The sequence below is a fragment of the Dermacentor silvarum genome, chromosome 6, assembly GCF_013339745.2.
Source record: "Dermacentor silvarum isolate Dsil-2018 chromosome 6, BIME_Dsil_1.4, whole genome shotgun sequence".
In the NCBI taxonomy this organism is placed as follows: domain Eukaryota; kingdom Metazoa; phylum Arthropoda; class Arachnida; order Ixodida; family Ixodidae; genus Dermacentor; species Dermacentor silvarum.
In genome coordinates, this window is record NC_051159.1 from 41511381 (window position 1) to 41527496 (window position 16116).

At 48.3% G+C, this 16116-nt stretch overlaps 1 protein-coding gene across 1 annotated transcript in view; it reads left to right on the forward strand.

Moving 5' to 3' along the window:
- The first annotated feature begins 11548 nt into the window (after positions 1–11548).
- The window catches only part of LOC119456626 (nephrin-like), a 36720-nt gene continuing 32152 nt past the window's right edge, over positions 11549–16116 (forward strand). Inside the window, exon 1 of the mRNA XM_049668987.1 lies at positions 11549–11869. Within this exon, the coding sequence (XP_049524944.1) occupies positions 11566–11869 (304 nt within the window). The 5' untranslated portion in view covers positions 11549–11565. The remainder of the gene's footprint in view (positions 11870–16116) is intronic.

Sequence of the window (16116 nt, forward strand, 5' to 3'; positions counted from 1 at the left end):
CGTAACGCCCTTTGGTATAATTACGCGTCTATATGTGACACTGATTTATCTAAATAAAAACAATTAACTAGAGTATTCTTGGCTGTATATTCAAGGCAGCGCCGGCGCGGCCACAGTGCAGCGCAGAGGGACGTGAGGATGGATAGGGATGGCCACATTGGATCGGGGACTGCGAGTAGTCGGCAGGGTACTTAAGGCTGCAGCTAAACTGTTCGTCGATCAGAGCACACGTCAATATGCTTGATCTCGTAATTTATCGTGGACAATGTTGAAATTAAGCGTAGCTTTCGGGACACTCAGTGCCTTTTCACCTGAAATGTTCGGGATTGCTTCTCCGTTTAGAGCGGGGTGGGCCCTTGCGCCTGCTAAAACATAAAAATGAAAAAGGAACGTTCTGTTGAGTGAGCGCCCGAGTGAGCTAAGTGACTAGTTGTAACTGAAAGTTCACGGAAAGTGTCGTCCTTCGCTTCGGGCGTCTTCAATTCTTACAACCACATGACCGGTGCAGTGAAGAAAGCCGACGTGAAGGGTTGGCCGTGGCTCTTGTGTGACAGCATGTTCTAGAAATTGCACATCATCATGCTGTGCTTTGGAGATAAGAAAAAAATCCAAGGTTTACGCGAGAATGTGTTTGAGGAGGCTGCTTGAAAACCACAAGCTAAACAAGTGGACACTTTAGTGAATCTTTCCACATTACAGCCAGTATCTGTGGTTCGAAGAAATAGGTGCATTTGTCCGCCATTACTGGAAACATCAGCGTGCACTTGTTTTTTTTTTTTTATACAGGAGGCTTCAAGGAGGCATGGAAGGGTACACCACGCCTCCTGCACAGCAGAAACTTCTTGGTGCAAACAAAAGTGGAGCCTTTGCAGCCATCCGGGCAGTGAAGGTTTGAGTAGCGCTTTGTAGAGCAGCACTGAAGACGACCCACTGCTGGAATCCCTCAAAATGCTTGAAACAGATCAATGCCTCGTATCGCTGCATAGGTATAGGCTGGCGATGTGGTAGGACGTTTTAATGCAACTCGAGGTTACAGCACAAAAATCTGCTCTACAGGCAGCCAATTGTTTCTACTGTTATTCATCACACTAACATGAGTGTTTCGGCAAAATAAGTCTTCTCTGTGGCAGTATAATGTTTATTAGGTGAGAGGAAAGTAAGGTTAGGCGCATTATAGCGATCTGCACATGCCCTTCTGGATAGGTAGTAAGTTGACATAGGTTGTTGAGGGTTTCGCTTTTAAAGGGACCCGAACCATCCCTCGGGCTTGGTGAAATAACGCAGTTTGCCGGTAGCACACGCTGCTGTGAACACCTCAGCCAAGTTTCGCTGTCGTACGCGGTGCGTGGAGCTCGCAAGCGGAGCGCGAAGTCACCTTCTTCTCAAACGCTCTCGTTTCAATAGAAGCCATGATCATAACTCTTTTCTCGGTGATTTATTTCGAAATAAGGCGCATTCACATACGCGGCTGCTATTGGTCGCTGCGGTCGGCTACATCGTGGCCGCCGCGGGGCGCAGCCACAAGTCCACGGTGAAAGCGCACTGCGGCTCGCTGAGGATAACCGCGTTTGGCTTACGTTTAGCTCATCGCAGGCACCTAAATCAGAAGTCGTGGGGTCAATGTTAACATCCAAAAGAAAATTTGAACTGCGCGCCACGGTGACATTTCGAAGGCGGAACGTTATGGCCCCGCCCCACTCTGACGTAGCATTCGCAGTGCAAGACATTGAAGAAAGAACGGGAGCACAGCGGAGGCCGTGTTTGATTGCCGATAACTCCGCTTCTGCTGAACGGATTGGAGTACTTTTTTCGGCAAAGTATTTCTGAAATAGCTTATTTCGCTTCAAATGCCTGTCTCGATCATGTTCAATAAAAAGTGGTTCAGGGCCCCTTTAAGGCTTGATTTGGGCTGTCCCCAAAATGGCCTTTATTCGTGATTAGCGGTTTGTGCATTAATCCTTTACACGCTTAAGTAAGTTAATTGCGGTGGCATGTGGCAACAGAGCTCGTATAACACAAAGATTTCTTCCGTTTTATCGTCTTCAATTTTCATCCTGCACATGGAATGAGCCACCGCTTACGTTTTTCAGGTTGTCGGGCGTCGCTCGTGGCATTGCGTACAGGGGCAGTAAAGAATTGAGGAGAACGCAGCTCTAATATTACGACATCACTATCATGTCTTACAACGCAGCAATTCCAATTACTGCTGTTTTATGCCAGCTTTGAACGCTTGAGAAGTCAATACCCTGTGACGAGCCATGGAACAAAAATCGTAGGCGTAACTTTTGAGAGACAGAAATACAGTGGTGCGGATTAGAGAGCAAACTGGACTAGCCGATGTTCCTGTTGACAATAATAGGAAGAAACGACGTTGGACAGGCCATTTAATGCGTAGGATAGATAACCGCTGTCACTAATTTAGCATACCTAATAAAACGCTCGATGAAGTACTCGTATACGGTCTTAAGACACATAACACCTACTTTGATGTTGTAGCTTACATGCACCAAAATTTATTGAAGTCGTTCTGCGTCATTCTACAGTAAATAACGAACGCGCTTGACACCGCTTCCTATTACGAAAAAGTGCACACCAGCTATGGGAGGGAACACAAATCCTAAATGCGAAGAATGGCCGGGTGCATGTACCTTAGACGTCTTCGAATCATACTCCGACTATATCATAATAGTCGAGAGTCAGGTGGGCATTACGGCTTTCGGAGAACTTACCGAAAGTTGACCCAAAAAATTTATTTTGACGCGTACTCTAGCTAGACGTTTCAACGACGATGACAGTATGTGCATTAACTGACTCTGAGTAGTAGGACAGGGTAATTAGAAGACGAAGAAGATGTCTTTGTGCTGGTGATACTTATGCATGCTTGAAACCTGGATTGCTAATATACATATGTCTCTGAACGTTAGAAAAAGTGCACTTCTTGTCTTTCCTTTAGATGTTCCCATTAATATTTCATTGGTGTATCGTCAAGAGTTCATTCCCCAAGTGAATTGCCTTAAATACCTGGGAATCACGTATGATGGGTCACTAAACTGGAGAAGCCACATTGAAAGAGTTGCGTCTAAGGCAACTCGTGCCGTGGGATGGCTACGTAAGATCAGTCATCAACGATATGGGCTGCGAAGGCATACATTAATTATCATATATAAAATGTATGTCCGACCGATCATGGAATTTGGAAGTGTCTTGTTTTCTGGTAGCCCAGCTTATAAAATTCAACCTCTGATAATATTAGAAAGCGAAGCTCTGCGATTGTGCCTTGGACTCCCTAAGTTTGTTGCCAACACAGTGCTGTATATGGAAGCACGAATGCCAAGCTTAAAAAGCAGATTGAGGATCCTTACAGTCCAAACGTATTTAAGAATTTACGAATCTCCTCAAAGAAGACCTATGTAGATTTTTATTAACGAACCAAGTTTATTCTTTAATAGTCATTGGTCGCGATTACACACCCCTCAGATCGTATTCGTACAGGCACTGCTATCACCATTGAATGTACAAATTCAACGCATTCAACCAACAAGTCAATCAAAAATAAGCCTCCAGATAGAATTTGACGATATTTTCCCCTCAAATGCTAAACTAATGCCATACCAATATTTAAATGATCAGTTACAAGATTACCTCTCTCACCTGGAAACAAACAATATCATAGGCACTGATGCTTCACAGTCCGAAGAGAAGGCTGGCGTAGGCATTTTCTCTCCTTCTCTTAATTGGTCCTTCTCTATTCGCCTTCCAGATTACACTCCTCTTTTCATAGCAGAATTATTGGCCATTGCCCTAGCGCTACGTAAACTTCCTGCAAATCAATCAACAGCTGTCGTAGTTACAGATTCTCTATCGGTATGTGTGTCGCTTTCCACGGAAACGAATGCAGCTCTCCTTAGCTTGTTTCACAATTTAGTCCCTAAATGTTTACAAAAAATTAACTTGTTGTGGGTTCCTGGACACCGCGGTTTATATCTAAACGAAATGCAGATTTATTAGCAAGAACGTCTCTAAGTGGGCCTTTGATCCATGTTTTACCAGACACTTCTTACGTCACTGCATCGAGATACAGAAAATTTTGTTTGCAAAATGATTTAAGCAACTTACCGCTGAAACCATCTACAGACTTTCAGCATCTAGATTTTTGCTGGAATAAACAGTGGTGCTCTTCTCGGCAGTTGGAAGTTACTTACACCAGACTACGCTGTCGCATCCCGCAATTGAATTTTTATTTACATAGAGCTGGTCTCACGATGTCCCCTCTATGTCACAACTGTAAGGAAATTGAATCAATAGAACATTACTTTTTATCATGCAGACGATATTCACGCCACAGAAAGTTATTACTGGAAGCTCCACTTTACAAAATTGGATTAGGTTTAAACATACCAGTATTGTTATCATTGGGGGCTTCAGCACTAGGCTATAGTCACAGAGACGTGTGTTGCGCAGTATTTAATTTCTTAACTGAAACAAACGATTACCCTGCTAATTATTGTATTTGTATTCTACACATCAGGTGCATTCATATCACCTAAATTGATTTCTCCAAATTGTTTTGTTAATATTACCTCCCTCTGATTGTAACAATTCTTCACTTTCACCTTTTTCAGTCAGTCTGACTGCTCGCTCGCGTGCTAATCTGGTTAGTGCGACATCTGTCTTTTTTGTCTTTTACTTGGCATTTCTTGTTTTCTTGTTTTAAAATATGAATTTTCTTTAGCATTCCCACTGCCGCCCGATTCTTGGCCTATCCCCCTTAGTGGGTGCGAGCCATAACGGAGGTACATCATCATCATCATCATCATCATCATCATCATCATCATCATCAGATTCTTAAGCTGTTCCGCCGTCTTGTTCAACGTGTTCTCTCTTGTTCGCGTTGACTCGTGACACTGGTGGAAGTGCTGGGTACACAACCCTGCCTGATGATCCGGACTCCTCCCTGAAGCCGTTCATCTAGCCCATCTCCAATAACTCCTGTGCATTGCTTAAGTCGGCGGTTGCGACGCCTTGCTCCCGAGCTCGACCCCCTGCAAGAACGCTCGTCCGAGCCCTGTCTACCTCTGTCAATGGCGACCACCAGCCCGCCACAGGTTCCACGAGTTCCAGAAGACAGTTCTACTCAAAGTCCGTCCCAGGTAACCCTTCTGCAACCACTGGTTCCCGATCGCTTTCATGGTGGCGCACATGAAGACGTTGAAGACTGGCTTGACCAGTACGAACGTGTTGCCAAGGTCAATGGGTGGACTGTTCAACAAAAGCTCTCCCACGTCTATTTCTCCCTTGATGGTAGTGCTCGCACGTGGTTTGAGAACCGTGAAGCCAACATCGCCACATGGAATGATTTCCAACATCAGCTCACTGACACATTTGCGAGTGCTGATCGACGGGACTGTGCCCAGCAACTAATTGAGTTGCGCTTCAAGAAACCAAATGAAACTGTGGAAATGTTTGCCGAGGACATGGCCCACCTGTGTCGTAGAGCTGACCCTCACATGCCCGAGGAAAAGAAGTTGCGCTACTGTATGCGTGGCGTAAAAGAAGAACTATTCACCGGACTTGTGCGCAATCAACCGAGTACCGTGGCTGATTTTATAAAGGAAGCCACTGGTATTGAACGCGCACTCCATCTAAGAGGCAGCCAGTACGATCGCTTGCCCACCAGCACTTCTATCAACTCCGCCGCAATGACCCTTACCAGTCAGAACTCCCTCCGTGATCTCATTCGGGAGATTCTTCGCAAAAACTTCAGAAGCTCTGGACACCGGCAGTGGGCCCACCTATGGTATCAGTCGCTGAAATCGTCCGTGATGAAGTTAGGCAAGCGTTTTCGGCAGGCGATTCTGTTCACGAGCAGCGCCCCCTAAGTTACACATTCTCGGCAGGCAATCCTGTTCACGAGCAGCGGCCCCTAAGTTACGCTGACGTTGTCCGACGTCAACCAGCTATGACGCCCATGCGGTCGCACCATCAGCCACCGAGGGCCACACCATGGTCATCACCAACAGAGGAACCTTTGAGACATCCTTCCGCTGTGCCGATCCCGTCCTACCGTCAGCCGCCGTCAGCTGCATTTTGGTCACCGCCACAAGACGAGCCTTCGAGGCGGCCGCAAACTCGAAGAACGGACGTATGGCGCACTGTCACTAGGCGCCCCCTCTGCTATCACTGCGGAGGCATCGGCCATGTCTCCCGCCATTGCTGGTACCGCGATGCCTCATTTCGACCTTATCAATCCTGGTCTGACGGTCGACAAACCAGTGACGACCACATGCTACGCCGCAATTACGCTGCTTTTCAAGGTGCTCCCGCAACGCGCACTCTGAACGACGGCTCTCAGCCTAACCACCAGACCGATTTTGGCCGGCGGTCACGCTCTCCGTCTCCTGCTCATTCATCTGCACCGAGTGGACGTACTTTTGCTGACCTCCGGGGAAGAAGGTCGCCCAGTCCACGCCGGGAAAACTAACGGCGGCGACCTCTAGGGGTATGGTTGCGGGCCAACAAGACGATGAAAAACCCCAATAATCCCCCCGCAGGACACCGTGAAGCCGACAAACTCTAACGACGACGAAATTGTGAGCGCCGATATTATTGTTTCAGTTGACGGACTGCAAGCGACAGCGCTAGTCGACACTGGTGCCGATTATTCGATAATGAGTCAAGCTCTAGCCCTTCGCCTTAAGAAAGTAAAAACGCCCTGGACCGAACCTCATATAAGGACTGCGGGCGGCCAACTGCTCACGCCTGCTGGAAGCTGTACGACGAGAGTCACCATAGGAGGTTCGTCCTTCGTAGCAACTTTCGTCGTTCTTGCAACATGCTGTAAATATTTAATCATAGGCATGGATTTTCTACGGGAATACGACGCCATAATCAACATTCCGGACCGCTTGGTTACGTTTCACAGGACTCCGGATTTAATTCCCTGCTTAACGCCAAAACGCAATGCCTGTTGTCTAATCAAAAACGACGTGGTCGTCCCACCTCGGTCCTGTATCCTTGTTTCGGTCGCATGTGACGTACCGTTTGATTGTGAAGGAGTTGCAGACCAATGTAACCCCCTTGTTATTTACTCACGGTATCGCCGTTGCACGAGGCATCGTAAATGTCACCGATGGGCGCACGAACCTGTTGTTGACCAATTTTAGCACAGAGTGACGGCACCTACCAAAGGGAACGGCGGTCGCCTATTTTGACGATGTCGCTGATGTTCGTGGGTGCTTTTCAGTACTAGAAGAAGCGCATGCGCAAGTCCCAGCATCTGTGCTTGACGTAAACCCTACTTTACCGCAACGCGAGAGAGAACGACTTCTTGCGCTACTGGCCGAGTTCCACGACTGCTTTGCGTCGACGTCAAGAGTCGGTCGGACGCCCCTAACCAAGCACCGCATAATCACAGAGGACGAAGCGACACCTATTCACCAAAACCGTTATCGTGTGGCCCCAAAAGAACGTGAAGCGATACAGCAGCAGGTAAACCAAATGCTTGAAGACGATGTGATTCAGCCTTACAAGAGCCCCTGGGCATCACCTGTAGTTTTGGTAAGAAGAAGGACGGCAGCCTGCGTTTTTGTGTGGATTATCGAAAGCTAAATCAGGTGACAAAAAAAGACGTGTATCCGCTTCCCCGCATAGACGATTCACTTCATAGGCTTCGAAACGCTCGTTATTTCTCTTCAATGGACTTAAAAAGCGAGTATTGGCAAATTGAAATAGACCCGAGAGACCATGAGAAAACCGCTTTTGTCACGCCAGATGGACTATACGAATTTAAGGTCTTGCCTTTCGGCTTGTGCTCTGCACCTGCTACTTTTCAACGGCTTATGACTACCGTGCTTTCGGGGATGAAGTGGAAAACCTGCTTAGTCTATCTCGACGACGTCATAGTGTTTTCCGCAACGTTTAAAGAGCACCTTGAACGGCTCGAAGCAGTTCTGCAGTCTATACGGTCCGCCGGCCTCACCCTAAAGCCTGATAAATGGCACTTTTGCTTTGAGGAGCTAGAGTTCCTTGGCCATGTCAGCCACGCGGGAGTCTGCCCGGATCCTAAAAAAATTGCCGCTGTCGCACAGTTTCCTGTTCCTTCCGATAAAAAGGCTGTCAGGCGCTTTCTCGGCCTCTGCGTATATTATCGGCGGTTTATTGCAGACTTTGCTCGCATTGCGTCGCCGTTAACTCGCCTCACGAGAGATGACGTTTCGTTTGTATGGGGCGACGAACAGAAAGCTGCATTTCATGATTTGCGGAACCGGTTACAAACGCCCCCTGTGCTTGCCCACTTTGACGAGACAGCTCCGACAATGCTTCACACTGATGCCAGCAATGTTGGTCTCGGAGCTGTGCTTGTGCAGTGCCAGGAGGACACAGACAGAGTGATCGCTTATGCAAGCAGAACGCTCTCACGCGCAGAAGCAAATTACTCTACCACCGAGAAAAAGTGTCTGGCCGTGGTATGGGTGGTTACAAAATTTCGCCCTTATTTGTATGGTCGCCACTTCAAAGTTATCAGCGGCCATCATTCGCTTTGCTGGCTCACAAATCTGAAAGATCCTTCCGGGCGATTAGCACGTTGGAGCCTGAGATGCAAGAGTTTGATATGACGGTCCTGCACAAGTCAGGGAAATGGCATACCGACGTTGACTGCCTGTCTCGGTCACCCATTGAGTCAGCTGCTTCGACGGATGAGAGGAAACAGCACTACTTGGTCTTCTCAACACGTCTACCATTGCACAACAACAACGTGACAACCCTGAGTTGCTTGACCTTATTAATTTCTTGGACGGACGAACTCGGACAGCACCTAAAGCTTTCACAAGAGGATTACCATCGTTTTGCTTAAGGAAGAAAGCCCAATACAAAATGAACTTCTCATCGAGCGGACCAAGCTATTTGCTCATCGTTCCTACTGCTCTTCGTAGTGAAGTACTGGAAGCATGCCACAACGAATGCACTTCTGCACTTCTGGGCATCTAGGATATACGCGGACACTAAACAGAGTGCGACAAAGATATTATTGGCTAGGACTGCCCGTTGCCGTGAAACATCACGTTCGGACCAGCCTAGATTGTCAGTGGCGCAAGTCACCTCCAACGAAACCAGCCGGTTTGCTACAACCCGTTCAAGTACCGCAAACGCCATTTGACCAGATCGGAATGGACCTCTTGGGTCCGGTTCCTACCTCTACGAGTGGTAACCACTGGGTTATTGTAGGAACTGTCTTACTCGCTATGCCGAAACAAAACCTATCCAGAGAGGCACAGCAGCAGAGGTGGCCCGATCTTTTACAGAGAATGTTGTGCTGAGATATGGCGCACCAACCATCGTCATAACAGACCGAGGCACCGCATTCACAGCCGCGCTTTTAGATAACGCCCTGATGCTCAGTGGCACAAGTCACCGAAAGGCAACAGCCTACCATCCACAAACAAATGGACTAATAGAGCGCCAGAACAAAATCCTCGAAGACATGCTTTCCATGTACGTGAATATAGAGCACAATGATTGGGATGAGATTCTGCCTTATATCACGTTTGCTTATAACACGGCTGAACAAGAAACTACACGGATGACTCCATTCAGCCTTATACACGGACGTGAAGTAAGGACGATGCTAGACGCCATGCTACCACACGAACCTGACGACATTGACACGGATGCCGATGCGTTTGCACAACGTGCAGAAGAATCAGGGCAGCTCGCACGCGTGCCAATACACCAGCAGCAAGCACACGATGCAGGTCGCTATAATGCCCATCATAGGCCTGTAACTTACGAAACCGGTGACAGAGTATGGGTCTGGACGCCTATACGAAAACGGGGACTATTCGAGAAGCTGCTGAGGCGATATTTCGGACCCTATAAAGTGCTGCGTCGGCTAAGTGAAGTCACATACAAGGTCGTTCCAGATAGCCCTTACTGGACAAGGCGCCGCCAACACCGTTCTGAACTTGTGCACGTAGGGCGCTTGAAGCCCTACGTCATCGAATGAGCATACGAGCGACTTTCATTTTCACCAAGCGAACTTTATTGTCTAGCATCGAGGCGATGCTCTTTTAGAGAGAGATCAAATGACGCGTACTCTATCTAGACGTTTAAACGACGATGACAGTATGTGCATTAACTGACTCTGAGTAGTAGGACAGGGTAATTCGAAGACGAAGAAGATGTCTTTGTGCTGGTGATTCTTAAGCTGTTCCACCGTCTTGTTCAACGTGTTGTCTCTTGTTCGCGTCGACTCGTGACATTATGCAGAAACATGAAAACCGATGTGGCTAGGCAAATGAAGACTCGCAATGAGTGCCAACTATGCAAGGCAAAATTCAGACCTAGAGGGAAGCTCGTGGTCTGGCCGACCTACTCAGACATTCCATTTGTGGTAGCACGCTTTCACATCGCTGAACTTAAATAGAAGGTGAAAGGAGTACGAAGGACCCACGAATTTTCGGTGGCAATAGAAGAATAGACTAGGTTTATGGCTGCTAAACCCGTCAAGAAAGAGGCAAACTGCCTGACTACACTCCTTGAACGAAATATATTTAAGAATGTCAAAGTCGTGGCAGCTCACAATGGTCCAGGTTTTCATATCGAAAAAATTCGTGCTTGGGCACAGAAATGCGGCGTCAAACTACGTTTTGCCGCCCCTTACGATCCCAAAGCCAATCCCCTTGCAGATAGTCACACGCGACTTGAAAGCGTTCTTGGCTCTCTGCCCTGACTTCAATGGCGGCTGGAAGCAGTGCGTTGGAGGCGGCTGTTTTAGATCAGAGCCGTTCCTTCACGGAGGCTTTAATCTGCAGCCCTCATTTCGCAGTTTGCAGCAGAGAAAGAGCTAGCGATTAGGAGAAGGTTGCTCTCTGAGAAAAATCACTGTCTGCTGAGCAACGACCGAGGTGCCGCCGTACTATGAAAATAAACTTTGATGAATGGCACCGGTCCAGGATACCTGACATAACTCCTGAAGACGGGATTTTGGAACAAAAATGTTCGTGATTAAAAGACGCCCATTCTCGGGCCCGTATGTTGTTACCAAAACTGCAAGGCAAATTGGTATCCTGAAAGCAGTTTATTATTATGAAGGACTGAGAGGCAAGAAGGAAGAAGCTTTAATTCGAAACGTTATTCCGTGCCATGGATGGAGGGATGAAGACAGAAGGCTGGGAGGATACAATATTCCATGGTCCGCAGCGGGAGCAGATGAAGATGAAGGAGGATACCAAGGCCGCTCAAGAAGAAGAACAACAAGAAGAAAGAAGACGGAGGTCGAATATGGTGACTCAGGGATAGTAATAAATGGTCGAAGGCTCCTAGCTTTCGGGTACTTCCACACGCGCATACGCACGCACTTCACACAGACACACACTTCACAGACATGCAAGTTTTTCCATTGTGACACTCCTAATATTAAACCAATAATAAATCAATAACTGAATAAATAAACTAATAAATGTGCCGGTTGCTCTCTCTATCCCAGCAGTGACCAGCAGCGACTGGCCCCGGCCGCCGCTCCTGGAATCGGCGGTGGTCGTGGGTCGGCTGGGCGGCCGCGTGGAGATGGCGTGCGGAGCGGCTGAGCCCCACGGAGAGGTCGGGGACGACGAGCCGTCGTTGCTGCTCTGGTTCCACGAGTCGCGGCCAGCGACGCCGTTGTACAGCGTGGACGGGAGGCAGGCGGGTGGCCTGGCGGGCGCCCAGCACAGCATGGCGGACGCGTGGGCGGCGCGCGCCTACTTCAGCAGCATGTCGCGCACCCTACGCCTCGAGCAGCTATCGCCGGAGGACCAGGGCCGGTACCGGTGCCGCGTGGACTTTCGCCGCGGACGCACCAGGACGTCGACTCTCACGCTCATCGTCAGAGGTATATACGTATCAGTCTTACCATCACCGTAGGGGCAATCAAGCTTTCGAGTGTCAACTGCAGTACCGGAAGACGCAGCCTAACGAGCAGAGCAGGAGGGCCTAATGTCTGCCTCCAGTGGATAGGAGGGGGGGGGGGGGAGGGGCTCGGCCCTCCTTTTAAGGAGGGTCGAGCCCCTCCTTAAAACAAAAACTGTGGCTCCAATCCACGCTGTGAAGGTGGTTGGACAGCGACGCTCTAAACCACACCCACAACGATTACCAATTGTGGCGTCACTTGAATTGACACACGTGGCTCTACAAAGAGTGAAAGCAGTGACAAGGGAAGTGTACTTAACTACACCCTTTATTACTTCACAACAACATTATATTCACGCTGTTCTTCTGGCGTCGTTCCTTTTCGTGGTCTACCCATGGTAGCCTGGAATGAACTGAATGAGTTGCTAGACCGTGGTGACGTCACTGCATGATTTCTATGTTGTTAGGTACTTTTCCACTCAGAGTAGCTTACGCAACCGTAATATTTACCGGGAAACACACACGGGAGAAGGAACGTGCTTCGAATTATTCGCAGACGTCGTTATTATATATTATACGGTTTGCATATCGCACGAGGGTTCTGAATGACGTCAACCCCTTTCGAAGCAGCTCCACACCTAATCTTTACCGGAACGCGTCGGAGGGTGTTCCCATTGTTTACACGCTCCTTATCATCCATCATGTGGTTTGGATGCTTGTTTTGTGGTTTTTCTTTTGAAAACGAGTGCTGAGCTGTATGCTGTATGCCTGATTTCAAAGGAGATATGCTGTTTGTATTCAATTTTAAATGCGAAGCATTTCTTAGCGAACATTTGCCCCTTTGACAGTATATATCTAGCCGCCTATGTCTTGTTGCTCTCATGGTCGTTTCGTTAACTTGGTAGGTACCAAAGTTGGCGTAGTAGGACAAGAGTGTATGAAGAACATGAATTATAGGTCATGACATGAATACCATGACATGTGCGTCATGTAGGTCATGAAACAGCAATCTATGTCTTGCTCTCATGGTCGTTTCGTCTACTTGGTAAGTACCAAAATAGGCATAGTATGACAAGAGTGTATGACGAACATAAATGATAGGTCATGACAAGGATATCATCACAAGTGTGTCATGTAGGTCATGAAATAGCCGCCTACGTCTTGGTGCTCTCATGGTCATTTCGTTAACTTGGTATGTAACTAGAATGGGTTCGGACATGGGTACTAAGTGAACGAAACACTAAAAGTTGATGGGAGAAGTCATAGTCATGAGCATGACTCAGGAAAAAATTGACAATGACTCAGCGAAAAATGATTAACACTCAAAAACCCCTGGAATTGGTTCAGACGTGGGCACCAAGTGAAGGATAAAGGATGATGGTAGAAGTCATATTCATGAGCATGGCGCACCAAAATGACAATGACTCAGCGAAAATCATTAACACTCAAAAACCACTGCAATGGGTTCAGACGTGGGCACTAAGTGCAGGAAACACTAAAAGATGATAGTAGAAATTGTAGTCATAAGCATGGCTCAGCAAAAATGAAAATGATTCAGCGAAAATGATTAACAGTCAAAAACCACTTGAATGGGTTCGAAAAAGGGTACTAAGTGAAGGAAAGACTGAAAGATGGTGGTAGAAGGCATAGTCATGACTCAGCGAAAAAAAATTTACACTCAAAACCACTGAAATGGCTTTGGACATGAATGATAGGTCATTACATGCGTACCATAAACCAGCCGTCCACGCCTCGGTGCTCCCCATGGCCGTTTCGTTAACTTGGTGCGCTCCCCGCACACTGCTTCGCATAACATCGACTCCCACAGGGCGTGGGATCTGCCGGCTCTTTAGCCTGGAATTTTTACAGCGTAAGCTGTTATGGGCTCATTCCAATAGGCGTTTCGGTTCGCGATGGTGTCCGCCGCCGCTGCCGCCGTTGGGGACCGCAGCAGCTATCACCGAAATACGAAAAAAGTGACAGTTCCCGCCGGGATCAAACCTGCACCCGCTCCGTGGAAGCCGGATACTCTACCCTGAGCCACGCAATCGCTTGCTATCGGGCAGTCGGAATTTATAGTATTTATAGCGTCGGAATGCGCTATAAATGCTCCCCAGGCACGCGCAGATGCGCAGACGACCAGAGCCTACGCCAGTATGGTGGCGCCATCTAGGTAAGGGGCCTGCAAACGCAGCGTGCGCAGGTGCAGACCACGAGATGCGATTAAGACGAGGCGCGCAATAAAAAAAAGCAAAACACGATCCCCAGCCTCCGCCAGTACGGTGGTGCCATCTAGTTAAGGTGGGTGCAAACGCAACATGCGCAGGCGCAGACGACGAGATGCGATTCAGACGAGGCGCCAATCAACTCGATTCCGATGTGATATGTGCGCTACGTATAGTGGATACCTCTTCGGTACACGTTATGGCATCTCCTCGCGAGGTACGAACCGCTGCTGCAGAAACGAATCGTAGAGCTACGTGCGCGGCTACAGCCAGGCATCATCGGGCTCAACAGACTGTTGTGCAGAGAGCATTACAAGCCGCAGCTCGCCGTCGACGCCTGGCGGACAGTTCAGATCGTTCTCGTCAAAACGAGGCGAAGAGACTTTGTTGCGAAGACCCTGGTGTGCGTGGTGCCGAAATTGGAGCTACTCTTGAGCCGCTCCACCAGCTTACGCTGTGACTGTGCTGCGTGTGCGGCGCTGGCCTGTGACTTGTTTGCTCACGCTGACACGAAAATTTCCTTGGCTGGTAGACGTATACAGCTTCGCTGTAGAAAAAAAAGTTGTCGCAGTTTCACCCGAAAGGCGAAGCATCGATTGCGATAGCAAATTAGTAGAGAACTACACGGAGTAAGGATAGTAGTTTCATCAGCTGTATAAACTTGGACATGCAGCAGCACCAGAAACGCGCAGAACTGTTGTTGACGCGGTCGGCGTTTTGCCCGCGTTCGCACCGAACGCGCGCGGCGTTGGTGACTGTTGCCGGTGCCTCTGGGGGCGGCTCGGAGGTTTTCGACGAGATCAAAATGGGACACTCGTTGAGCAGCGTCGGAAATCTTACCCACCTTCTCGGCTCGCAACGGTTTTATATAAATCCGCATTTGGTGCAGCAGCTAAACGTCGCCTCCGCTCCCTCCCTCCCGTCCCCCCACGGCCTTTCACGTGACGGAAGAAGTCGCATTTGCTCTCTATATATGGTGATTGTAAAGGAGGAAAGAGACGCTTAATTCTGCGGCCCTTCAGAGAGAGAGAGACAACTTTATTTGTCAGAGTTGGTTCATGGGCTCCTCAGGAAGGCCAGGGAGCACGGCGCAGAGCGCGCGTTTGCTCTCCGACGTGCGTTCGCTCCCCGTGAAAGCGCGCGTCCCTCGCTCCCTTTCACTCGCACATACAGCGTCCGGAGCGTTGCGACGATTTCATCGCCGTTGACGTCATACGGAACCTCACGGCGACGACGACGCCGACGGCAGAAATCTGCTTTGGAGTGTCCATATAATTGCTATCGCAAAAAAAGGCTCGATATATATACTTTTCCAAATGTTTCCATAGTAGACGTATTGGACGCATAATTTTCAACAACTATTGTTTTGCCCCGGGAGATGTAGTCGCGCTTGAATCGCCCAACCATCATTGATGTCGCTGCTCATTGGCTTCGAACTACCTACTTCGAATCGTATTTCAACCTGGCCTTCGCGACCATGTGAATTGACCTTCGTAAACATGCACTTCAGCGGGTGACTGCCACGGCGCCAATTCCTTGTGCTTTTTGTGCGCAAAATGTGCTTCAAAACCATGACAGATGCTCAATTAGGCTGTGCGGCTGGCGTAAAAATTTTTCTTGTGTGCATGCAAAGAATGCCAAATTTTAATTGCGCTTGGGCAAAATTTCTTACTTCAATCAATTCTTTTAGCGCTATCACAAAAAAACGAGAAATAAACTATTTTTGTCAATATAAGAAGTCTATCAAAAAATTACGGCAGAAACTTCCCACTGGGGAATTGTCATACAGGGCACAGCATTGTTTGTAATGCTTACTTATGAAGCTTTTACTATGGAGTCTAATCCTTGAAACCAAACTGGGCAGTCTTGGTTGGAAAAATATTTTGAAAAGAAAATGCCACACACTCTATACCGATCTCCCCAGGAAACGCATTTTCATTACCAGCCTTGCGTTTGGTAAATGAAAGAAATGTTGCTCTCGTGTTTTCGTTCTCCAATAATTTGC